The 18,207-nt window shown below is 39.8% G+C and overlaps 2 protein-coding genes across 6 annotated transcripts in view; one reads left to right on the top strand and one right to left on the bottom strand.

The window, feature by feature from the left end:
- The window catches only part of TRMT1L (tRNA methyltransferase 1 like), a 28,924-nt gene extending 21,086 nt beyond the window's left edge, over positions 1-7,838 (top strand). For 2 of the 5 annotated variants that reach the window (XM_006037005.3, XM_014526461.2), the window contains exons 10-15: positions 834-1,024; positions 3,016-3,094; positions 4,180-4,346; positions 5,330-5,389; positions 5,925-6,051; positions 6,526-7,838. In XM_006037005.3, the coding sequence (XP_006037067.1) occupies positions 834-1,024; positions 3,016-3,094; positions 4,180-4,346; positions 5,330-5,389; positions 5,925-6,051; positions 6,526-6,847 (946 nt within the window). In that variant the 3' untranslated portion in view covers positions 6,848-7,838. Of the gene's footprint in view, positions 1-833; positions 1,025-3,015; positions 3,095-4,161; positions 4,347-5,329; positions 5,390-5,924; positions 6,052-6,525 lie in introns of all 5 variants that reach the window. The other 3 variants (XM_025193461.1, XM_025193460.1, XM_025193462.1) reach the window with 2 other exon arrangements.
- Positions 7,839-7,960: 122 nt separating this feature from the next.
- Positions 7,961-18,207, bottom strand: part of RNF2 (ring finger protein 2) — a 16,438-nt gene continuing 6,191 nt past the window's right edge. Inside the window, 4 exon segments of the mRNA XM_006037004.3 lie at positions 7,961-15,368; positions 16,004-16,175; positions 16,356-16,628; positions 18,160-18,207. The exon segment at positions 18,160-18,207 is cut by the window's right edge and continues 33 nt beyond it. Coding sequence (XP_006037066.1) covers positions 15,267-15,368; positions 16,004-16,175; positions 16,356-16,628; positions 18,160-18,207 — 595 coding nt within the window. The 3' untranslated portion in view covers positions 7,961-15,266.

Genomic DNA, 18,207 nt, shown 5'->3' with positions numbered 1-18,207 from the left:
TGCTGAACCCTGGCCCTAAGTGAACATGTTGCCTTAGTGAATACATACAAACAAAATGGCAATCTAATGGCATAACAGTTCAGAAGCAGGGAGGGAAATCAGAATTGAAGGACTTCAGGATGCTATAGACAAAGACAGTAAATTGGACCTGTTCATGTTGTTCCCATCTTCTTGCTTATGCTAGTTTGTTATAGAATATTCTATCTATAGTGCTACATCCAATTTAACTTTTCACTGATTTATGCAATCTCTTCCTGTGAAACCACAACACAGGTTGAGACTTTGTTATCAGAATGGCTTTTTTCAAGCTGTTCAAACTAAATTTTCACCCCAAATATTGTTGCATCTTCCAGCCTATTTTAAATCATTCCTTTTTTTTTTGTGGTGATTATCCATTCCCATGGTAATAACTACTACTTTACCCCCTTAGTCTGCATCTGAGTTAGCTATACTGGAGTCTATTTTTAATTTTTCCTTGCCAGACTTTCTTTCCAGTTCCCTTAAATAGTATGTTTTGGTGCTCTGAAGTTCCTTCAGTTCATCTTTCTGTTTGTTCTTGAAGTGTGGAGTGGTAGTGGAAAAGCACTTGTTTAAGGAGACTTATGTTGAGAGTTAGCTGGTGCTTCTACAGAAGTAGGATAGTAAGCATCCTGATGAGTTAAAACTGGTATCCTGAGAAATTAAGTCAAAATGTGTGCTGCTTCTAAATAGTTTAGCATTTTTCAAAAAGTGGGTAATCTCAAATGTTACATATTTTGGAAAGCAGGATGCATCTGGTAAAGCTAGTCTTCATTGAATTCCCACAGTGATGTCCTTTCTTTTTGTTTTTGTAGAGCTGCTGCTCGATGCAACAAAGGCATTGAAGTTTTGCTTGCAGTAGCCCTAGAACACTTTGTTCTAGTAGTGGTGAGAGTTTTGAGAGGACCTTCACCTGCAGATGATTCAGCAAAGAAAATTCGGTATCTCATCCACTGCCAGTGGTGTGAAGAGAGGATTTTTCAGAAAGAGGGTAATATGGTAGAAGGTAAATGAGGTTTTTTTTAAGAGGCATAATCCCTGCATGTTTATATCATGTAGCTCTTTAGACACACGTTCAGATCCACCATGTACAAATGTATGCTTTTACTAGAAGTGTTTTTAATATATAGCGTATAAACTAGCAGTGCCTACTGATGAGGGTATTCTTAAGCCAGCCAAAGATCTCTTCAAGAAACCAGCCTTCCCTTGTAGGAAGATAAACTGGAGGTATCAGTTTCCCTCTGGTAGTTCAAGTGTGTTGTTGTTGGTTTTTTTCATTCATAATTCCTTAGGAACACTGGCAGTAGCAGCTACTCAAAAAGAAATCCACAATCCAGTCCTGTCAAATCCACCTCTAAGGGAAAGGGGCTGGGGTAGCAGAGCCTAAAGCAGGGGTGGGCAAAATATGGCCCACAGGCTGGATCTGGCCCACCAGGCAATTTCATCCAGGCCATGGATGCCCACCAACTAATTGTACCCTGCCCAGCTCTTCACCCATGAGGGTGGGAGCAAGACACCCTCATACACAGATACTCCCCCCCTCCCCCCCCCAACATACACTGTTGCACCTCACTCCCACCCTTGTGCACGGAAGGGCCTGGCCAGCTTCTTGGTAGGGCTGCTGCTGCCACTACCATAGCTGCCCAGCTTCACCAGCATCCCACTCACTCTGGACACCAGGTAGGGAAGCTGCAGCTGGAGGGGAGTATGGGGGATGGCTGGCAGCAACTTGGAGCCTGCGCCCGGGTGAGCCACAGGAACACAGAACACAGGTGGGCAGGGTGTGGGTGTAAGGGAGGGTGGGGGGATGTGGGGACCCCCCCACACACACACTCCCCCTTCCCCCCCCCCCATGGTGTACAGCCCCCCCACTGGCAGCAGGGGTGCTTGTACCCGATGCAGGCACTGCTGCCAGTGGCGCACAACTCCAGCCAGTGCTGGACATGGGGGCAAGAAGTGTAGCCTGCTCAGCCCACCTCTGTCTCACAGGGCTCCATGCAGTGCACATGCAGCTCCCACACTCGCACAGCACCGGGGATAAGCCCCACGCAATGGAGCTGGCTGCATTCGCTGCTTGCTGCTGCGCAGGTCCCAGGAGCTGCATGTGCACCACACAACATAGGCAGGCTGGGCAGGTTGCACTCCTTCCCCCCGTATGCAGCACTGGTCAGTGCCACACACCACTGACAGCAGCACCTACTCCAGGCATGAGCACCCCTGCCTGCTGCTGCTGCTGCCACCGCCAGCAGGATCTGTGCATCATGGGACAGGGAGTGTGTGGGGGGTCCCCACACTCCCCCACCCTCACACCCCACAAACCCCACACACCCAAAGATTTAGTTCTTGATGAAGAACAGTACCTTCCATATGTTGGAAACCTATACTAATCTATTTTTTAAATATATAGACATGGCACATAAGATTATTCTGCTGTTAATATGTTGAGTTCTGAGACTTCAGATTTATACACAGTTGTTTAATTTTTTGATTTTACTTAATAATGTAATTTTATCATACTTCTAACTGTACCTCTGGTGGCCTTCAGTGTTAGGCTACTGATTTATCCTCTTCAGGCACTGTGCTAGGGTGATAAGCATATCATTTTTTTCCACCTTAAGAACAGAAATAAAATATATGTAGATGCAGTGTTAAATCCAAAATCTTAAATGCACATTTAATTGCATTTACAGTCTCTCTACATACTACATATGTACTGTGAAAATTCTCTGGTTGAACTGAATTTTATGTGCACATTCATTCATAAGTTTATGAGATTTCACTTTACCTACTGGCTTATCTATTTTTATAGTACAGTACCTTCAAGTACCACTTGCAACTATTTTAAGAAAGAGTTGGTATCTCAAGTTTGATGTTTGCCCTATTAATATTTAGAATGGACTGTAATTGACTGGGCATAGCATTTTGGTATCTATGTTTTCAATATTTTAGCAAAATGGATTAAGTATTTAAGTGATTTAATTCTGCTTTCTGGTTCAGAAAACCCTTATCGGCAGCTACCCTGTGACTGCCATGGCAGTATGCCTGGGAAGACAGCAGTAGAGCTGGGTCCTCTGTGGTATGTACAAAACACAGTCTAAAATAATTGCAAGCCTGGATTGGTATACATATGTGTCTGTTTTCTTTAGTCATGTTTAGGGACCTACTGAATTTGCAATTTTGTGGATTCTGCAAAATCCAGCAATGCCCATGGAATTCACAAAATCCATGGGGGGGCGGGACTTACTGAGCACTGCAGTAGCTCACAGTGGAGGGGAGGGGTTGCCTGCTTGAAGGGCTGCCTGTCACATGCCTCCCTCCTTCCAATTGGTGGAGAGAGGTGGGGCTGCATGACTGATAGCCCTTGCAGCCAATCAGCAGTGAGGGGCAGTGCCACCAGGGCACCTATGCCTATCACGTGCAAAATAGTGCTCCTGCCCACATTCTGCCTGTAAAATGGGTGGGTTTGTGGGGCAGTCCCTGCAGATTAGGTAGGTCCTAGTCATGTTGGTAGATTGCAAATCTTTACACAGAGAAATAATAGTGAGGTAATCTTAAATTTTATTTCCTGGACCTGCTGAAGCAGTTCTACTGCACAAGGAAAATCTGGTTGAATAAGTGCATATTTAAGGGATCAGGGGAATAAATAGACTGTAGTGAAATTCAGAACTTTGTCTGAAGTTTATGTACTAAATACCACTAGCATTAAAAAGCAAAGTGGCTGGTAGTCATCAACAGTTGAACTCCCTGGTTTCTTTGTACTAAAAAAATATATTTAAATTTCAGCTTTTAAGAATGATGTTGTAGAACAAAGCCAGGTTTTAGTAACAATGGTGCATTTAGCTAAGTGTCTTAAGAATACCAACCTCATTTTGACAGTGCATTCCTCTGACATTCAAGCAGAACTGATAAGACATGAAAATGAGGTGAGGTGAAATACCCAGTACAACAGAGTAAGTGGCAGAAATGGGATCGGCACTCATGAGGTTATACTGACATTCTCCGAAACAAAATAGGGTACAGTGTTGAATACAAGTATAGTGCACCTGGAGATTAATGTGTGGAAATCACTGCTAAAGGTACAGAAACATTTTGGTTTAAATAAAAATGGTACAAAATATTCTATTCCTCTTAGTTTCACTGTAGTTTTGTTGCACTGTCCAGGTCAGGGTCCCTCTTTAATACTGGATTCCTCAGAAGAATGCTGTTTGAAGCTGTTCAGCACGGCTTAGATGAGATTCAGCCACTTCTAAAAACATTAATCTGTGAAGCAGAATGTACAACTCTAAAACAGTTTTCAATCCATGGTCCTACAAGCCAGAACAAGCAAGGTAAGATAAGATGACAAGCTGCTTACAAAGAACTGTTGCAGTTGTAGGCTTTTTAGACATAAAGCCACTCACTTGTTTTTATTAGCACTAAGAACTAATACTGTGCACTAGAAAAGGTTGTGAGGATGTTCCTAGCGTGAAGATGTTCCTGGTGCCATAGACAGGATTGAACAGTAACTGTGCCATGTTATAAGGCGTTTACTTCCTCTAACTATCTGATATTAGGGAAGACTGGAAGAAGGGTGGTAAACTTTGACAGATGTCTTGAGCAGCAGGGAAAAATCCTGTGTTGAGTAAATATAGTACTGGCATCTGGTGCCACATTTGACAGTTTTTTAGATGTTTAAACTGAACGAATACATTTGCTCTTCAGTGTACCAAAGCCTTACCTGGATGGTTCCTCCCTTTTTTCTTTTTTTTTTTGAGACTGAAGTCTAGTCTTCATGCTTCATAGATTTCATAGACATCAGGGCTGGAAGGGACCTCGGAAGATCATCGAGTCCAGCCCCCCGCCCAAGGGGCAGGAAGTCAGCTGGGGTCATAAGATCCCAGCAAGATAAGCATCCAGTTTCATCTTGAAGGTGTTCAATGAAGGCGCTTGAACCACCTCCGGTGGCAGGCTGTTCCAGTCCTTGGGGGCTCGGACAGTAAAGAAATTCTTCCTTATGTCCAGCCTGAAACAATCTTGAAGTAGTTTAGTCCTGGGATTCTCTGACAAGACTACAATCTGTAGTATACTTTTCTAATAAGAACAGAAAAGATGCTACAAGCTTGACTAATGCCAGTTCATATTCGACAAGCTGGTAGTGAAAGCTTTGCAAACCCATTACCTCTCCTCTTGATTATATCACTCTTACAACTTTGCCCAAGGCTGAAGAGCTTAGGGTTGCTCCTTTCAATGCTTTATATATAAAAACAACTTTTAAAGTTTTTGTTTTGTTTTGTCATAGTTCAGCTTTAATTCTGACTTTATTGTATTCTAGAAGAGTGTGGTGTATTTATTAAAACACCAGATACTTCAACTGACTACTTTGTGGTACATGGTATGTAGTTCATTTGAACGTATGTGTTATGACTGCATGCAGACCTTTTGTGCTTGTTAGACGATAAGCCATTGATAAGGTGGAAGATGTAGCGGTATTATAGTTATGTAAGCCATTCTGACAGCAGCTTGAGATTTCCCCAGCTTTTTTTTTTAATGAATGTGTGATTCATCTGCAGTGAAGATTAATGAATTCTTTTTACAAATATTTTAGCTTTATCCATAATGTTTCCTGGGAAACAGCAAAGAGCTAATACTAGCTTTACAAAGGAAGTCTAACATACCTCTGCAGCACTTCCCTCCTATGGAGATGTTAGTTACAGAAAACCTTGCAACAGAAAGCTTTAAATTAGACAAGGCTTCATTTGACAAGGCTTACCATTTCTAAGGAAAACATATAGAGGTTTTTTTTCTTTTTTTTTTCCCCATAAATGTTGTACTTTAATTTTTAGAGACTTGAGCTTTCAGACCACTCATGGCATCTGTGGGTGCAGGGTTTTCCTTACTTACCCTCACTGGCATGTTCCTTGTTTCAGGTAAAAGGAAAAGTAATGAAATGATTCGAAACGCAACAAAACGACAAAAGGCTGAGAGCAATGCTGAACACCCTGCCTTTTATTATAACATCCATAGGCACAGTATCAAAGGAATGAATATGCCAAAGTAAGGAACAGTCAAATTCCAATTTGCATTTTTATCAAAATATATGTAATAAAGGGTGCAGACAGAAGTGATAACTGAAATGTTTCAAATTTCTTTGAAATACTTGAAAGGGCCAGTTGTACGTGGCCCTAGAAATGTTTCAAAAGTGGCTCAGACATTCCAAAATAATATCTCTTGAAGTGAGGTTCAGGGATTTGTGCCAGGAGGCGCAGGAGAGGTACAGCCCTGGTGTGGGGAGTTGGAAGCAAAGCTATAGGTCTCTGTAGTCCCTTGTAGTGTCCCTTGGGTAGAGAGCCATGGCTGCATTTGTAAACTTTGAAACATACCACTGGGGGGGTGGGGCAGAGCCTACTGTAGAGGCTATTCATATGTCCCAGGGCTGAAGTAAGACCTTTTTAAAACATTTCAAAAGCTACTTCTGTCCACACCTTAACTTGAAAGAGGCTAACCTATGATAACCAATTCATTTTTCAGGTTAAACAAATTCTTACAGTATCTGTCCCAAGCTGGATATCGAGTAAGTCGAACCCATTTTGATCCTATGGGAGTTCGTACAAATGCACCCTTGGCGCAATTTAAATCTATCCTTGTAAAGTACAGCACTCCCACTTACACTGGAGGACAGGCAGAAGGCCCTGTCCAGTCAACTGAAGATGCCCAGTCTGGGGACTATGTCCAAGCTTCAGTAGATGACAAATCAGGAAATACCGAAGTCACAGATGATAAATCAGGAGCCAGCACCTTGTTGACAAAAGATGACAATTCCAATGATATTACTGCTGCTGAAAGCAATTAACTGTATGTTTTGAATTCAGAATTTTAGAGTTTTGCAACAAGGCAGTGGTCTTTACCAAACAGCACTGGAAGGTTTTGTTTGCCAGGTACTTTAATGTGCGAACACATTTTCAAATTAAGTAGCAACATTGGTGATTGATCACAGTAGGTGTGGTCAATTTACAGTTAGTCAGGAATGAGATTGGAGGGCTATTTACCTTTTTATATTCCACTTTCCATTTTCAAACTGTGGGACTTCATGACTAACCTCAAATCTTTTTAAAGCCTTATTCAAACTCCTAGTGCAGTGTTCAGAAAAGAAGGGGCCAAAAGTCTTAAGCAATTTTGTGAGCGTTGCTAGAATAATTTAAGTATGAAAGGGACAGTCATTCCTGCAGCTTATCCGGTTAGAATTTTACAAGACGCTGTCTTATGAAGACACCAGAATGCTGCAGAATAAAATGCAGCACTAATTTTAATGAGTCAGAAAGAAAGTGTTGATAGACTAATTTTACTGCTAGATAGCAAGCTTAATTTGGCACACTGAGCCATCTGTTATGCTTTGCTTCTAGCCAAAAAGAGTAAACACAAGTGGAGAGGGGAAATGAAGCTACAACCTTTTTTACTGTTTGAAATTTTTATATTTAGCTATAAAGCAAGTTTTCAGTGGACAGATTTGTCACTTTAGGCAGCTGTTTTTCTGTTCAGAGAATCTGGACAATCACTGGAAACAAGGCACTGAGAAATGGTCAGTTCAGTAGGATTTAACATGGGAATCCTATATTCAAAGTGGTACAGTTTGATTAAGTTAGCATCTTTGTATAGGTCAGTTCATTTATCACAAAATTCTCTAAATTAGCTTGCTTGTGAATTTCCTTTTACAAGTCATAAACGTAGTTTTTTCTCTTCACTGCTAGAAGTATCTTTTGCTGAATATGTTGAAAAGACATTGTGTTTGGTAAATAGTCATTTCTGGTTTCCTTAAATATATAGCATTACTCCAGTCCAACAAACAAATCTTGAGCCTTGATTTTTTTTCTTCTTCTTAAAACCCTTAAGGCTTCTGTGCTAGTTTCTCTCCTCCTGGTTCTGGGACGTACTTCATTCTGCTTTTCAAACAGGATCTTCCCCCACCCAGCGAGTATAAATGTTTCAGTTTTAGTGGTGAGTTTTGCAGACTCTCTCTCTAGTCCTGTCACAAGGCACTTCCTTTGGAACAGTTCCATACATCACTGTATCTAATGGGTGGGGGAGCAGAAATCAATCATGAATAAGTAATAAGTATGGGGGGAGGGGTGGAAATAGTACATATTCTTGAGATGTACTATTTAGCATCCATGTACTGTGCTAAAGCAGGGACATCAAGCACACACACAGCCATTTCCTGGCAGACCAGGGAATTTAGAGGTGGGAGCTGCTCTAGGATTCTGCATTGAGCATGGCTGCTAGTGGCAGGGGATGAGGAAGGGCTAGGCTGCCACAGTTCTGTTTGTGCCACTGTCTCCATCGCTGGTCCCACTACTTCCACATCTGGAACTGGTCTATGAGGAGCTCCACAGTACAGATCTTGCCCAGGGCAAGTTTGATTCCCACGTGCTAAAGAAAACACAAACTAAGAAAATTCCACAAATGATAAAGAGATTCTCAAGTCCAAATCAGGAAAAAAAATCAAGTTTTTCAGGTTGGTGAGTTTGAACTCAATTGTCTATTGGAACATTCACACCCATGTGTTCATACTAAGCATTAGGAAAAAAATCAATTCCAATTATAGTAGAAGTACCTACTGCACTGTTGTTCCCTTACAGCAATCAGCATCAAACTATTTAATTGAGGATGTCAGTAACAGCAAGGAATTTTTTTTCTTCAGTGTTCTGAATTAAGACAGGTTGCCTAGAATGGTTATTAGCACTATAAAGTTCACTTTTCCTATTCATTAAAGTGTAGGCCAAAAGGTAAATTCTGTATACCTGGAATGGTAAGATCTTAATTACATCCAGAAGCAGCCTTTAAAGCTTAATCTTAGGTTCTCCCTTGCTCCCCACTCACCCTTGCTTTGGGTGCTTACATAAAAGATAATTCTTTCAAGGACAGCATTAAATGCTGAAGCAGGTTCATCTATTTCTGGGCTTGCTTCAGTGAGACTGCAGCCAAAGGAGAGAAAGTGAGGGCTTCTGTCCTGAAAATCCATGAAAGGAAGGTTCTCAAGGCCCAAAAGAAAAGCTACTTTATCAATTATTATTTCCTCTCCTTCCTTGCCTTTTTTAACTAGAAAATATCCTAGCCCACTGCTAAAGTGAGGGTAAGTGATGTCACAGTTTACTGCACAGCTTCATTGCAGCACTCTGTGACAATTAGGAAGTATAGAATAGGACAGAGGTTGGCAACATATAGCCTATGGAGCCACTGAATTGCTGCAATGGAAGTAGTAGTTTTTACAAGCTACTGTCAGGACAAGCAAGTCAGCTCTGCCTTGTCCCAAAAGGAGCAACACAAGTGCTTGTGAAAAAGTCATCCCTTCTCATTTTCCTCATGGAGATGTCTCTTCTGCACAACTGAAGAAGACAACATGCTAGCATATTTTCAGTAGTCTAGAATTACTGAACAGATAGAATTGTTTAATGGATACTTGAGATAATTAAAAGTTCTAGTTATAGAACACAATTCAGAACACAACTCTTAAATTGCATTACTATGAAGAGTTTATGAGCTCACAAACTAATAATTCTGTTGGATATAATTTTACAACTTATCAGAAGCTTAAGGGAGGCTGGAAGTAAGTTTAAGAAAAGAAGCTAACAAGGTGCAAGGTATCTGAAGAACAAATTTTGTGCTACACCTATATTTTAAAGTTAACTGCCGATTCTCCTTGCCTCAATGTCATATTATGAAAGAAAATGTAGTTGCGTTGGAGTGTTATAGCATTTGGTATAACCACGTTCTGGACCTGAGAAAGGGGGCTTGGCCAACAGCTCTTTCTACATAGTTGGTCCAGTAAAAGATGTAAAAAATACTTGTCTCTCAAAAGAAAATGGAAATTCAGAGAAGTGGCTGGCTTTAGATAAAATTATACCAAATCTCAGTGTTTTAGCACTTGGACTAAATCAATGTAGTCAAAAGTAATTACAAACAGATTTGGATTCCATTTATTTTAAGCGCACACACATCAGCAGTTGGAAGTGCATGGGAAAACCTAAGAACCCAGTTTGTGTGAACTGATTAAAATCAATAACATTCAATACAGACTTTTGGATGTTTCTCATGCATTTTGTTTCATTATGCTGTAACAACTTAGGGGGCTTTGTGTAACATGGAAAGGAGGGGTAAGGCTGTAATGAGCTGCAAGGAACACTTTGATCTACCAAACACATTGAGAAAGCATGGGGTAGCCTTTAGTTTTCTCAGCTAAAAAATAAATTATTAAATCTTCTCTGTCCAGAAGCTAGAATTATAATATTATAGAAACCTAAGTCTGTCTGTCACACTTTATTTGCACTCTGATTGGCTGACGGAAACAGCCATTGTGCTCCAAGCATGGAGGAGCGCCGCCATTATTCTGAAGCCACACCGAGGACTGGACAGAGGGTGGCTGGCATCGCCTCCGCCGCCTCCTCCCTGCAAGAGGCAGAACAGCGGTAGCATGGGGTGTTAGGTGGCGGCACTCCATCCCAGTCGTCCCCCCCTCCCCTTCCACCTCCTCATCATTATTGGCCTGCAATTGGCTAGTATGTTTAATATTGTTCTAACGTTAGTTTCTTCCCTCTGCTGCCTCCTACCCTCATGCAACAGTTTTTCTTAGAGAAGCAGAAACAGGGAAATGGTGGAGAGATGTTAGTTTTAAAAATTGGAACAAATGAGAGAACAAAACCTAAAATTAACCATTGGCTAGCTCTTGGCTCTCTACTATTCCTTCAGTTTAAAAATTGTTTTTCTTTAAGATTCACAGGTACAACTACAATACAGAGAACATAATGTAAGGAAAGCTAACATACACCTAGATGATCAGAGCTGTTAGGAGTACCACTGACCAAACTTATCTTGGTCTATCATCAGACGTTCAATATCCTGGAGAACAAAAGCAGAATTCTGTGGTATACAGTGTAAGTGATAGAGACATGAACAAAGCAATGTCTTAAGTTCCTGCTCTTACTTATTCCAGTGCATATGCTAAATACATTCAGAGCAAGATTCTTCATGTGGAAAAGGGAAAAAACTGGATGAGCTAGTTGGACAATATCTCTTGTGTAGTACTTGTAAATGGACCTCAAGGATACTTACCCTTATACTATTCATCAGTTGTCTCAGATTACTAATACAAGGAAAGGCGAGTTGAGAAACTGGTTGGGAAAGACTGATGAAGAGAGATGGCCTCTATTGACAAAACTAGTTGTCTTTTCACTGGATAGCTCCCCACCTTTACATCAAATTCAAAAGTGACAAGGTTTAAATAGGAAATGAAAAAGAGAGTTATGATAACCAAAAAGAAAAGCAGCATGTTGAATGAAAGAGGAAGGAACTAGTTTCCTGCTTTTAAACAGTTATAAGAAAATGGAAGCATGTGCTACTTAAGTCATCTCTGATGGATATGGACTTACAACTTTTTAGTCATTCTTTTCCAGTCATTCTTATTCTTCCAAAGAAGTCAAACACACTATTAAACAATTAAACTGTAAACTTATCGCCAGTAAACTCAGCTTAATGATTTCAAGCTTCATGGCTGAAGTAGTTTGATTTAGTCTTGACAGTTATGTCTCAGATGTGTGAAAAATAACACAAGCTCCTGCCCATGAGTACATCAGGCTTAAGTTCAGGTCCCTCTGTTAGCACTGAATCTGTCAGACCCATTAAAGAACTTGATCCTAAAGCATCAGAGCAATTGATTAATCAAGCTGTAGCTATATGAGAAACCAAAATCCGATCTCTGAACCAGAGACAACTTTCTCCCTCTAGAAAGCTGCTGATGCAATAGTGTTAGACCAGGTGTGTCAAATTCATTTGGCCTTCTGGGCCAAATGGGGGGTATGGAGCCAGTCTATAGGCCCAGTCCAGCCTACACATGCCCAAGGACTGGGCCTACAGACTGGCCTCGTATGCCAAATGATGCCCAAGTGCTGCTTGCAGCACACCCCAGCCCTATAGGTGGCAGAGGGGGCCATTCTGGGGCATATGCTATGTGCTGCATGCTACATTCAACATGGGTGGTGGTCTAGGGTGCGTGCTGCTGACGGTGTCTATGCCAGGCTGGGCCCATGCAATGGATCTGGCACACAGGGCTGGTCTATGGGCCTGATCTGGACAGGGCCTGGATCCAGCATGCAGGGGTGGTCCAGTGTAGGTGCTACATGCCCCAGACCTACCCTGTGCTGTATGCAGCCCATGCCAAATGCATTCCACAGTACATCCAGCTGACCCAGTTTGTACTGCATTGTGGCAGGCAGCACTGCTGGCCTAGTGGTACAGGTCTGTAGGCCATTTTTGACACCCCTGTATTAAGACAATGTTAAGACTATAAAGGTAAATTTATAATGCAAGAAATTTTCTTTTACAGAGTAGAGAGTAGAAAGCTGGATAAAAGTATTATGTTCACAGCATTTTTGCTTTATTATTAAAATGCGAGACATTAGGTATGACTTTAGTTTCAGATGCTGTAACTGTTCAAGTTACCATACCTAACAAGCATAGCATAACAAAAAAGGATGTAGTTTTTAAACCAGAAGGCGTATGAAAGTTGTTCTGAAAAATTAAAATTATTTATAGCACTAAAAAAGTCACAGTGCAATCAATGGTTTAATCAAAACACCTACATTATATATATTTAAAGAACATAAATATTTAGTAAATTCACTATGACAAGAAAATAAAAAGGTTTCACATTCTCTCTCATGTTTTTTTTTTAAACTGCAGACAAAGAGACAGACACATTCCAGAGACAGACACGGCTTAGCTTCACAAACATATCTTTAGCTTAAAGGGCTGAACATTATCTTAGATATCACAATAGGAATTTGTTGTTCTGCTGCAACTAACCTAGAAGTTTCCCCATAAAATCTAAGCATTTATATCACAAAAAACCAGAATTATATTTAGTGGACATGCACTAGCAATCTATAAAACAGAACATTACACCAAAAAGTAATGAAGAGAGTATTTTAAAATAAAAGCTCCTGCCTTCCCCCTCAGTTTTGGTGTTTGAAAATTTCAGTTCCATAGCACAGACTACAAAAGTTGTAAAAACATTTCAGATACGAAAGGAAAAGAAGTTATTCAATTAGCCTATGGATTTCTAACACAGAGATGAAATTGACTCAAAAAGCAGTCAAATGGATGTATATTTACAAATGTTAGACTTGACTGACAAAATAATAGAAGGTTTGTTCCTTCCCAAGAAAAACAAAAGGATGTGAAAGAGTTAAATGTCCCAAACACTAGAAGCTCATTCATCTTAACTGCAAGTAGGGCATGAAGGAAGGACAATACGCACTTGGTTGAAGTAGAGCACTCCTCACCTACTAGAGCAGAGTCTTTTCCCTTCTAGATTCTAAACCAAAGACAAGAAGGCTGCATTGATAAGCCTTAGAGCCAAAGAGAATATTACTGTTGCTACTTCCCCCTAGTACTGAGTTTGCCTTAATGTTAGCAAAGTATTTCCAGTAGGTGTAAATAGGGTTCATGCCAGGAAAAGAAACACTGTTCAAAGCTCCTGGCAGATGTTATACTTAAGACGCAATTAACCTGTTAATTGCTTCTTAAATTGTAACCTGGCCACTTAATGGCACCACAAAAGAGGAAGCTAGCCACAAAAATCTTACACAAGTAATACTTTTTGTGGCTGGTTTTCAACACACTTAAACTGAATGTGTGGCAGGGTTAGGACTCCCTTGGGGTCAAACTGGCCCATGTGTGGTCCCTGCCAGCCAATAATCAGCCGATTGTCAGCTAGACAGAACAGCACCAGGGCCAGTTCAAGCCTCAGTGCGGTCCCAATCAAGCTAACAATCAGGAGATTGTCAGGCACCTGGCTTTCAACTTGCCAGTCCACGGGGAAACCTTGGATCATGATCCCAGGCTCCCCCTCCACTTATAAGTAGGGCACAATTGAGATCTGATCCCTTAAAAAAAAAATTAAATTAAAAAAAAAAACCCACACATATCCTAACCATGCCTGCATTGTTGGGATCATATCCTATCGTGCTTTTAAATTAATATCTGTCAGAGGCCTAACATGCAGATAAACAGTAGCTGCAAAAATCTTACACAGTGGCTTACTGTCAAGTTTTTAAAATTTAATCTAAGACACTAAGTGGTAAACTTGTCAAGTACTAACATTTTCTTCCAAAAGTGTTAAGCCACATTTGTTAATGCTGTGGCTAAATAAAAAAAAGAATACTCAGAGCAGCTTATGGTTTAAGCAGTTCTCCTTATCAAAGCTGAAACACAGCTATCGATCATGACTGGTGGAGAGGAGGCTCTATAAAAGAGTCATTCCACTGGTGCATTACACCACCAGTACACTGGAAATTATACAGAGGATTTGCTGCTAATTAGGAGATTTCCAAAAGAGAATACTTTACAGGAATGTCTCTTCCCAGTAAAACCTGTCATCATATTGGATATACCAGAATTTAGGAATTGTCAATTACACAGTTAAGCTCATATGCACAGTAGAATTCTGCCACAGAAACCAGACTGGAAATGAGAATGTATACAAAGATTGGGATGTTCTGTCCAGGAAAACACTTTGCACTAAAAAAAAAAAAGAGAAAAGAAAAGAAAAATACTAGTGTATAAATCCCACTAAGCAACAAGATTTTTTTTCTTAAAGTGTCAGAACTTCTTCCCCTAAGTCTTCATATTGGTTCACAAGAACGTTAATAAATTACCAAACATGCCCAGCTGCCATGGTATGATTACGATAGTAAATACTTTAGAGCCAAAAGTGGCATACTGTTACTTAGAAATATCATCATCAATTCTCCAACATCTTTTATAGCGATAGTGATTAGTAAACCGCTACATTCAAAGCATACTCCCCACTATTTACTACTAGTTTAGATTCCTTTTGAACACCCCCTCCCAACGTTCAATACTTTGAAGGGGCTGCTTTGTGTCAAGGATATTAACAGACCTACAGACTTTCCTGGACTAGATTAAGAGATTCCAAAAGGAACTTCTGCTTCAATATCATGCACTGGGAACAAACAAACAAGCAAGCACATCATTAACAATGGAATAAATCACAAAAGGTCATTCAATCTCCTGGAAAAAAATTAAATTAAAAAATAAAACCCAGAACACTGTCTAATCATATTAATAAGTACAGTATGTTCATAAAGGAGTCTGAAGACATCCCACTTATTGTCCATAAAATAATGGTGGTGCCTCCTTAATATTAAGAAACCATAGCTATAAAAACAGAGTCCCAGCTCAAAGACTTTTTGCAAAGCTTATTTATGTTCCTTTGTTGGTGCGTAGTAGAGTTCCATGGGTTTGTTCACCTTCCAGTACTTCTCACTGACAAGCTCCAAGGAAAAGGAACCATTTAATACCTAGAGGAGGAGAAAGCATCAAACAAGCGTGAAGAACAGCTCTATGTTGACATAAAGCAAGTTTATACAAATACAGTACTTTTGGCACTGTGAGTTCAAAACACGTAAAAAAAAAAAGCATTGGCATCTGAAATAGGTCAGAACAGTCCTGAATTAAGTACTACCTACTTTACATTCCTGCCAGTCTTACTAATGCCAGTGAAGAAAGGTTCAGAGATTCTGCTGATTGTAAAAAAATATATATGAAGTGAAATGTGGTTCATCAACCCAAACATAAACCTGGGCAAGGGACAGTTATACATATACCTTGTGGATGTCTCTGCTTCCTTTCTAGGACAACCTGTAGTTATGTTTGAATGTTTTTGATAAAGATTGTATAAATGTTATATTACTATAACTATATGTAATTTTTCTCTCGCACACAAATATAGAGTAGTCCACTAGAACTGCTAGCAAAGACTATCACAGGGTGTCCCATTCTTTAAAAATAGGATTTGTATGCAACTGATGTGTCAAATACAGAAAGAACCTCAGCCAAACACTATTGGATTTGAAATCAAACCAATCTATTCTACCTCAGACTTAGACCCAAAAATACTACAGCTTTTTCTGAATTAGGCAGAAGATCTACTCACCGTGAATTGGCCATTGGCTGTAGCAATGTATATGGTGTACTGTTTCTCACTGGCAGTGTCAAGATTCATCTGATTTGTCTCTCCTTTGCTGCGAAGTTCCTCCAAGGCCAATCTGACAGCTAAGTACTTGGACAAGTGATCAACAGTAGCATTACCTGAGGTCTTTATATACCTGCAACGGTAGCAATAAGAGATGCACAGCACATTTGAGTCAGTTCTGCAGCAAAAAGAACAGGCAATAAAATGATTTAAGTTTGTCTACTTTAGCCTGTGACACCTGTAAAGAGAGTCTGCGATTTCAGCTCCTTGAAGAGCAGCTGTAAGACATAACTGGCATGTTGAAGGCACTCACCTAGTCTGTGCACTGTCATCATTCTCCATGAGTGTAGGGTGGGGCCTGAAGACTAGCTCGATTTCACTAGCACCATCCATTACTGGGTCTATTGCCACAGTTGTATTGTTATTGTCCAATTCTAGGCCAGAATCATCAGATGTTTTGGTCCTTTTGTTACTAGGCCCTGCTTCTTGATTGCTGTGTGTTGAGGCATTGCTGCAGTGCGAACTGTCACCATTATCTTCTGCTCCACTGCCATTCTCGATTTGTTGTTTCTTCCCTCTCTGTAGCCTAAGGATACATATTTAAACAAATATGACTTCATCAGCCAAATCGGTATTCAGAATTCAAAGGACTTGTTAAATTTTGATCTGTTGGCTCATTATGGTATTTCTAAAGTACAGTTTTTTTCAATCGTATGCTACAGCAATTATAGTCAAAAAGCATCAAAATTTTCTAGTGATAACATTACATCTTCAGCAGTATTTTTCTGATACATCATTTTCCATTAACATTAAATTTTTTCATAAGTTATTAAGTATTCTAATATGATCAGCAGTGAAGTTTTGAAGAGATTTGCTTTCTTTTGTACTCAGAGACATGAACAGGTTTGTTTTAAAAACATGAGTTCTAAAACCCTAGGTATTATCAGCTTATGTTTTCCAGATATTCATTGTAGCCTCAGTTTCTTGTAAACACAGCTCGTCTTTTTATCCAAGGCTTCAGATTCTTCTGTAAAAATGTTATAGCCCATCCTTCCCTCACCCAACCACATACATTTAGGTGGTTATGTTGTTTTAAAGAACTACAGGGTTTATATTAGATCTCAGATTAATGCATCTCTACGACCAAATTTGAGACAGATATGAAAATTCAGCTAACTCAAGGCTCTGTACTGTTTCAAAGTGCTAAGCATTTAATATTAGCATATTTTATAATACAGTATATAAACTATTAATTCAATACAATTTATGTCATTCTGTACTTAATACTTTACCTAAATGTTAACCCAATGAAAACCATCATCTTAGTTGTTTCAAGGCCTGTGAAAGAATCATCTTTGTTCCACAAGGGAAAGGAGTAAGCACCCTATGCCATTATGTAATTTACATAAAATATTTCTTGTTTAGTTTTAGGTGCATACCTATTAATCCAATGCTACATTATACTATGTATAATTTGCAAGACTCAGAGAAAGTTGTCATTAAAGAGGCCAAGCCCAAGCATAAGACTTATTTGTGCACTTTCTCCCATGATGGACTATGAAAAGCTCCTAACAGTCTATTTACCCAACAGAAAACAACCCTTTGTACTGGTCAAGTGGAATTTTGCTAGGCAGGTTTATCTAAACATGAAAAAGTTAAAATGTAAATATATTTTAAGGGACCAAAGGACCAATAAACTTGGGTACTTAATAAATGAGTCTTCAAAGAAGAACTCTGTATTCTAACATCTGGATATACCTTGGGGCAGTCTTAAGACACATCGTGTTAAGGTGAATCTTTGCTACAGGTTTACTGTATTATACTATATGGGATCAAAAATATATTGTGATGTCTGTTCTTTTAGTAATATTCATCCTAGACATTTATTGCGATACTGTTTTGATGTCCATGCTTCACACACAAGCACTGGTTTGCATGTCCTGTCATTCTGTCATCATGGAAGGCATGGAAAATCAACACAGGAATTTTGCAGGTTAAAGGGTGGAAGTTTAACTTTTTGCAGCCTTGAAAGTTGTCAAGTTTTTGTGATGTAAATTTACTTTGAATCTTAAGTTCCCATTATGTGAAGAATAACTGGACTCAGGATGACTCCATACCTGTTCATGGCCTGAATCTTTAGACCTTCCTCAATGCTGTGGCTCAGA

This window comes from Alligator sinensis, unplaced genomic scaffold, assembly GCF_000455745.1.
Source record: "Alligator sinensis unplaced genomic scaffold, ASM45574v1 scaffold1885_1, whole genome shotgun sequence".
NCBI classification, from domain to species: Eukaryota; Metazoa; Chordata; order Crocodylia; family Alligatoridae; genus Alligator; species Alligator sinensis.
The sequence above is the reverse complement of the archived record's forward strand: the minus strand, read 5'-3'. Positions and strand labels throughout refer to the sequence as shown.